Below are 7,917 nucleotides of genomic sequence, written 5' to 3'. Positions count from 1 at the left end.
AGAGAGAGAGAGAGAGAGAGAGAGAGAGAGAGAGAGAGAGAGAGAGACCACAGAAGCAGGGTTTTTCCTTGATAGACAACACTTTTCTTTATGACTGTTAAGGTAACACACATGCAGGATTCTGCATATCTAGGAACAGGTGTTTAACAGTCCTTGAAATCCAGAGTGAGCATGCTTCTAAAACAGAAGGAACTGTCGCCCACCTTTAATCTCTGTGCCCTGCCCCAACTATCCTAATGACAACAGTTAGATACACAAAATAGGGTTCTTGTTACCTGGGTGTGGGCTCGAAGTAATAAGGCTCCATTCGTTGATGTCTGAGTTGTAGCTCTGCACCTTGTCATAGGTGCAGCTTCCTCTGTAGCCACAGTGGCCACCAATGACATAGATGACTTCATGTAGGACACAGGCAGTAGCGTTTCCCACACCTGTATGTCAATTAAAGTCACATCTTAGATTGTTCGTGCTTTCCTGAAATGAGTACCGATCGATCTCTTACTGTTTTGTTGTTATGGGTGGTAGAGGCAAAGCATTGTGGTAGATGCTTCGAGGTCAAAGACTGAACCTAATGGCTCCGGGTATTCTTCAAACACTTAGAATAACTAGAAAAGAGTTATTTACAGGAAGGGGAAAAAATACTAGAGAGAGAGAGAGAGAGAGAGAGAGAGAGAGAGAGAGAGAGAGAGAGAGAGACAGAGACACACAGAGAGAGATGCTAACATGATTGCTCAGATCAAAGAGACATTGCTTTTGACTGGAGAAATCACAGCAAGGTGACACAATTTGCCCTCCTGGGGCCTGGTGGTTAGGACTCTGGCAAGCAGAGGAGAGGCTGCTCTGAGCAGGGGAGAGCTTCAGAGAGGCTTACTGGGCAATTCGAGCAGACTAGCACAATGGGAGTCATCATATGAGAATTCAGGATGGCATTTAAGTTGCAGCTGAATGCCCGCGCCTTGTTCCGCAGGACATCTCATGCTTATAAACAGAGGCAGGGAGGGACTAAAAAATGAAGGAGAGGACTCAAGAGAGATGTAGGGACAGAATCACCTCAGGATTATCAAGGGCCAGACTTAGAAGGAGCTTTGGATGTGAATGGAAGGGCAGAGGTGAGAGATGGGTCAAGCAGATAGACTTTGATGACAAAACAAACCCAGCTGGTTCTGAAGTCTCGAACTGGGAAAATCAGGAGACTCTGAGGCCACAGAAAAGTGAGGAGGAGAAAACAGGCTGGGCCAGGTATGAAGGGAGGCTCGTCTTAGTTGAAAATGTGCAGTTTTAAGTCTTTCAGTGCAGTTTAATCTCCTTGTTGATATCTACTTCAAAGTAAGAATGCGTTGTTATGTGAAAGTAAAAAAGGCATTATGATGAAAAAGGAAAGACTCTGGAGTTTCAAAGAGGCCAAGCAAGGGCTTATTTCTTTTCTGTACATCATATCCCTAAATATCCTCCCCCAAGGGAAATGAAATTGAAATTCGACTATACTCAAATGGAGTTTACGTTACTAGAAAGTGTGTTACTTCACTTCACAATGCAAATAACATCAATTGAGGAAACATAACATTATATTCTTTCTACTGGGAAATGGGAAATTCTAATTTTGGCATAAGCCTATCCATCCGAATAGTATACATCAAATCTGCACGAAGTAGCCCAACCTCCCCTGGGTTAGCTAGACAGGAACAAGAATCAAAATTGTCAGATGAAAGCACTACACCTCTCCCCTCGTGTGGTTACTGACTCACGCCTCTAATCTCAGGATCTGGTAGGCTAAAGCGGGAAGATTGTGAGCTTGAGGCCAGCCTGGGATACATAGCAAGGCATTGTCTCAAAAAATAAAGTAAAACAAAATAAAATAAAGGATCTCTGTGACTTCAAAACCAGCTGTCACGTGGGGAAGGGTGGCAGAGTATAGAGACCTCCCATACCACCAAGGAAATAGAAAAGCATAGGGCGCTGGGCAGTGGTGGCGCATGTCTTTAATCCCAGCACTTGGGAGGCAGAAGCAGGCAGATTTCTAGTTCAAGGCCAGCCTGGTCTACAAATTGAGTTCCAGGACAGCCAGGGCTACACAGGGAAACCCTGTCTCGAAAAAAAACCAAAAAATAAAAATAAATAAAATAGAGCCGGGCGTGGTGGCACACACCTTTAATCCCAGCACTTGGGAGGCAGAGGCAGGCGGATTTCTGAGTTTGAGGCCAGCCTGGTCTACAAAGTGAGTTCCAGGACAGCCAGGACTACACAGAGAAACCCCGTCTCGAAAAACCAAAAATAAATAAATAAATAAATAAAATAAATAAGTCAATAAATAAATAAAAAAAAGCATAGGGCTTTCTTTCCCAGTAACTACCCGGAGTTGGTACCCAACTCCATCCCCCAGGAAACAGTTTCAAATATAATTCTTAAAATTTTCAATAGAGCTATAAATTTCTATCCTCAAGGATGTATTATCCATATCTCTGTTAACACTGAGTTTTTTTTTTAAGTATTTATTTATTTGATTAATGTATGTGAGTACACTGTAGCCATCTTCACACACACCAGAAGAAGGCATCAGACCCCATCACAGATGGTTGTGAGCCACCATGCAGTTGCTGGGAATTGAACTCAGGACCTTTGGAAGGGCAGTCAGTGCTCTTAACCGCTGAGCCATCTCTCCAGCCTAGGATGTATTATCTATAAAATCAGTGGCACCGCTATCATTGAGAGATAAAAAGCAGCAGCACCTACAGGTTTACAAACGCTGCTCAAGTATTTGAACTTGGGCTTGTTTCTTCTATGGGGAGGGAGTCAGAACACTCAGGGCCAGCCTCTGAATCAGTAAGCCATGGTTACGCTCAGGCAAAGCCAAAACCCAGACAGCAACAGGTTCTCTGGTATCTTCTCCCACCCTCTCACACAGCCACTGGGAAAAGCAGGCCCCACACTGAGACTTCCTGAGCCTCACACCCGGCTCTGGGTGTTATAAGCACACAGCCCTTTAGTAGTCTCAAGACCCCCAGCTATCTAAAGCTGGAAGGAAAAAAAAAAACCAAAAACAACTGGGCAGAGGTAGAGGGCTTGAATCATTTGCCCAAGCTTGGCAGAGGAAGTCAGAGCTGGGACCCAGGCAGCTTGGCTGCAGAGCAGTGTGTGACTGTAAGACCATCTGCAGCTAAGCTTCCGGCTTCTCTGTCATCCAAGGCTCACTGCAGGTCAGATCTCCAGTCCAGGTCACATTCCCACACCCTCACTAGTGTTAAAAAAGAAACAGAAAGGCCTGGGAAGAAACATTTGGGACAAAATGACACCACTTTGATAAAAACTTGCCAGCTGTTTTTTTTTGTTTTTTGTTGTTTGTTTGTTGTTGTTGTTGTTGTTGTTTTTAAATGAACCCCCAAGCACTGATGCTTAAGGGCAGTAAAGGAAGATTCTAGTTGAACTTTTTTTTTTTTTTTCCAGCTGAAGGGAAGAAGGGGAAGGCTAAATAATCTCAACAAATGCAGTGCTTATGCAACAAACACTGAGAGTCACTATGCTTGGCTCTGTGGCCACAGGAAGTAAGAGGATGACCCCGTCTCTGTCCTTTACTTTGAGAGGAGCCTGCATCACTAATGCACAGGCAGATTATGTTTCTAGTTCTGGGGGGGGAGTCAGTGTTATACTCGGAAGGAACTAACTGTCCAAAGTTTTAGTGGCAGGACGCATAGCGCTGATCAGTGTATTCTGTGAGTGGGAAAATCTGGATATGAAAAGGCATATGGATGCCAGGCGTGGGGGGGTGCACACCTTTAATTTCAGCACTCAGGAAGCAGACACAGGCAGAGCTCTCTGAATTTGAGGCCAGCTTGGTCTACACAGCAAGTTCCAGGACAGCATGGCTACATAGTGAGACCATCTCAAAACAAACAAACAAAAAACAAAAACAAAAAAGAACAATTACAACAACAAATATTCAAACAAAACAACAGAAACAAATCGAACTTGAAAAGGTTTTAGTGCAAATGTTTAAAACAAAACCATAAATTAACAAAACTAACCAGGTCAGTCTCTAAGCACACATTAAGACTTGAGGTAAGATACAGAAGGTTGTATAGGGGAGAGTGAATTATACTATTTCCTTACACAAATTAGATTTCTGTTCTAACTTGCACAGTATTCTTTTTAAAAATTTCAAAACGCTTTATTCCATTTAGTTAACAAATTTTAAAGATGGAGTCTTACATAGCCCAGGCTGGCCTTGAACTACCTATGTGGCCAAGAATGACCTCAAACTTTTCTGACTGTCACGATCATGGGTGTGAGCCACAAGCCCAGTTCATATGGTGCTGGTGAATGAACACAGCTTAGGTGTGGAAGCCATGCACTCTACTGACTGAGTGTTTTGCAGAGCTTTCTTTAAAGTCCAGACAGGCTGGGTTCTGTACTGTTTCTATGGGAATCACCCTGGGCTGAATCACTCGTCTAATCTACCGTAGTTCCTCAAGAATACTTCAGTGTGAAACCTTCTTCCTAAGATTACTTCTCAAAGAGCGAAGAAGATTGCCAACCTAAGCTTAGGCATGTGAAAATGCAGGACAAGTAAAAGCTACACTCACCTTTAATCATGTTTGCGATAGGGAGCCACTTCTCTTTCAGAGGATCGTAGAACTCGGCCTCTTCAGCAGGAGCCCCTTTCCTGTAACCACCTAGTGCGTAGACACAGCCCCCCAAGGTGACTGCACAGTGGTAATACCTGGCATTGAGCATGGGCAGGCCTTCGGTCCACTCATCTCCTTCACTGTTATAGATCCACACTGTGTCAAGAGCATCTATGTTATCTGTCCTGTACCCTCCAGTTACATAAATGTTAGGTCCTAAGCAGGTAACACCGTAACTCTCCCTGGTATAATCTGGTATTTCTGCTCCCTGAATCCAAACATTTGTCAAAGGGTCCCATATGTGGACCTCTGATAAAGGATGCCAGTAGTAGCCTCCAATGATATACATGGTGGCTGTGGACCTCTGGGAAATCTCTTTATGCATGGGATTCAAGGCATTGTATATTAGGGAACGTATCTTATTTTCAGTTAGCAGGCAGCTTCTTTGAAGGCCTAGCGCTGTCTTTAAGTACACTGGGTCTATGTCTATGTTGACATAGCTTAGCAGGTTGTAGATGCATTCGATTCGATTCTCTACATCGTGAGCAGTCCACTTAATGACCGGCTCTAAGATAGCCTCTTCCTTCCAGACACTGAGATTCTTTCTGGACAAGATAAAGAGAAACTTTTCAAGGCTGATTTCCAGAAATTCTTCTTGCTGCCACACTTCCTTAAACCTGGAGCAGAGGATCCTCCGAGACTCCTTCTCTAGTTCTGAACACACATGGAATTCTGCAAAAGAGTGCATTCCGATACAGTTATCAATGTCCAGGTGCCTGACCAGAAACTGCTCACACGCCTTCTTTACTGAAAGAAACTGCAGCAGATCCGCTGCTTCAAGAAGGCTCTGTACATTTCTCTTAGTGATTTCAATTTGAGAAGTATATGCATAATTTACAAGGCCTTCCAAAATATCATGGTGGATGCCCGACAGTTTTATTTTACTTTTAAATTTTTCTTTCATGTCAGCTGTGAACATTGCCTTAAAATAATTGCTGCAGGCAGCTAAAACAGCTCGGTGGCAATGGAAGATTATGCCTGAAGGACACTGAAGGGTAATATCAGTAAATAGTCCATCCATGTAAAACGTTCTGAATGCATCCAGAAAATCCACTGGATGAGACGAATCCTTGAAAAGAAAAATATAATCTTCTTGTCCTTTTAGAGCCATGCTGCAATAAATACAAACAAACACGTTTTCAGCTTTGTGTATTAACTCTAATAATTAATGTTAAAAATTCCGATCACCAGACATGGCATCAGGCATATTCCAAAACTAGACTAAAATCAGACGCCCAAACACCATATGCAAAATGCGCTGAACTATTTATACGATGGTCTATTTAAAATCAGATTAACTAAATGAGGATTTTTTTTTTTTTCAGTTATCCATTTGTTGAGCGATCCTAGCTTACTACCCCCAGTCACCCAGGATCTGCACTGAGAGTCCCCAGGCCAAGTATCCGAGGGGGTCACCCCGCCGCTGCCCCGGCCCCAATTCACCATCGTTGGTTCTCCCCCTCCCCCCTGGGTTTCAAACCACACTGAGATGGCACCAAGATGGAGAGAATCTCAGAAAAGGGATCCCTGCGCCCTGCAGCTTGCTGACAGCACAAGAGCGGCCGGGCCCGACCTAGCTTCTGCAGCCCGCGCGAGCGCCTGGGCCCGGCCGGCGTTCCCGCCGGGAGAGCGCCCCGCCCCGGGGCCCGGCGCGGGGGTTCGGCTCCAGGGCGTAGCGCGCCGCCGTTGGCCGGTGCCCGCGGCCTCTGCCCGGCCGGGTGCGCAGGTGTGGACGGCCCCGCGGCGCCCACGCGCCCGCCCTCGCCACCGGGCCCGCACCGCACCGCCATTGTCTGCGCCCCGGCGCGCGCGGGCTGGGGGCGGCGCGGCCTCGTCCCCCGCGCGGCCCGTTCGCCTCTCCGGCCGGCCCCGGGCCGCTGGGCTCCGACCTACCTCGCTGGCGGCGCCGAACACGGATCCGGGACTAGCGGCCGGCCGGGGCGGGGGCGGGGGCGCCTCCCGACCCTCTGACCATCTTTGGTAGCGCGCGGCGGGGCGCGACGGAGGCCGCCTGCTAGTGCAGCTCCAGCCCACGAGCCGCTCCGGCTTCGGTGGCCCGCGGCTTCCCGCCTCCGCCCGCAGCCCCCCGCAGCCCGGGCGCCGCAGCGTGGACTCCCGCAGCAGGTGGGCCGCGTCCACGGTCAGCCCCGCTCCGCTCGCGCGCGCACGCCCATCGCACCGCCTGCGAGGAGAAAGCCGGAGTCCCCTGCCATCGCCGGAGGGGAGTGTGTACCCGTACCTTCCCTGTCCTTCGAGACCTCTTGCCGGCCCTGGCCCGTGGGGTGCGGGGAGAGAGAAAGTGCCGAGAGAAGAAGGCGAAACTACGGTCTTCTATTAGGGCTGCCTTCAAATGCCACAAGTAGCCGCTTTCCCACAAACTCCATGCTGCCTCCAGCAGAGCGCGCAGGAAGGAGCTTTGGGGCTGCTTAAGCACACTAGGAGTTAACCTGGAAGCTTGCAGGGAAAGTGGGGGTAGCCTGGATCAAGGCTGAATCCAGGCACCTAAGATTCCAGTTACTGGTCTAGATAGAACACAAGCAGCTAAAGGGGGCAATCTCCAGCCTTCTGGTGATGTCCATTGTGCCACACCAGAAAGTCCACTTTCTTATTGCAACAAAAGCTAGTATCAAATGTTTTTAGCAGCAAGATTTTGAATAACTTCCGAGCACCTCATAAGGTCGGGAAGCGGTAATTAGGTTTGAAAGGTGGTCCATGGCTGTCAAGGAGCTTACTGGAAGGAGGTCGCTACAAACCAGGACCGGGGAGCTAAGGTTGTTCTTAAAGTAGTGTCGAAAAGAAAGAGTAGACAGATCCGGAATGGCCATACCTTACATGATGGGAGAACGCTGAAACACCTAAGCGCCGAAAGCCAAGCAACAACCTCTGCTGAAATTGCACCAGAACAACCAGGAAGCCAACTTGGGTTTCTACCCCCACTTCCTCTTCAGGAACTTAGAAACCAACCAGGGAAGTATAAATATGCCAAAACGATCACTCGTGTTTGTAGCCCACCCCCGGCTTTCCCAGCCAACAGCCTCCAATCAGATATCTGGGGGAGCAGAGGTGGAGGCTACTACTCTCCCCTCCCCCTTGCTTTTTCCTCTTCTTTTTCTTCTATTTTTATCCACGCTTCTCATGTCCTGCTCTGAGCCTCTGGGAAGGACGAGTGATGGTGATTGGTCTTGCCAAGCAAGCTCTGAACAAGTAACATGCTTGTTCTTCTTTGAGTGGGTTTAATTTA

General features: G+C 47.6%; 1 protein-coding gene across 3 annotated transcripts in view; it reads right to left on the bottom strand.

The window, feature by feature from the left end:
- The window catches only part of Klhl23 (kelch like family member 23), a 14,218-nt gene extending 6,532 nt beyond the window's left edge, over nt 1-7,686 (bottom strand). The window contains exons 1-3 of one of the 3 annotated variants that reach the window (XM_029536876.1): nt 7,504-7,686; nt 4,575-5,788; nt 276-428 (exon numbers count right to left, since the gene is read on the bottom strand). In XM_029536876.1, the coding sequence (XP_029392736.1) occupies nt 276-428; nt 4,575-5,787 (1,366 nt within the window). In that variant the 5' untranslated portion in view covers nt 5,788; nt 7,504-7,686. Of the gene's footprint in view, nt 1-275; nt 429-4,574; nt 5,789-6,569; nt 6,767-6,915; nt 7,191-7,503 lie in introns of those variants that run through there. The other 2 variants (XM_021192771.2, XM_029536877.1) reach the window with 2 other exon arrangements.
- Between the last annotated feature and the right edge of the window lie 231 nt (nt 7,687-7,917).

This window comes from Mus pahari, chromosome 3, assembly GCF_900095145.1.
Source record: "Mus pahari chromosome 3, PAHARI_EIJ_v1.1, whole genome shotgun sequence".
Lineage (NCBI taxonomy): Eukaryota > Metazoa > Chordata > Mammalia > Rodentia > Muridae > Mus > Mus pahari.
The sequence above is the reverse complement of the archived record's forward strand: the minus strand, read 5'-3'. Positions and strand labels throughout refer to the sequence as shown.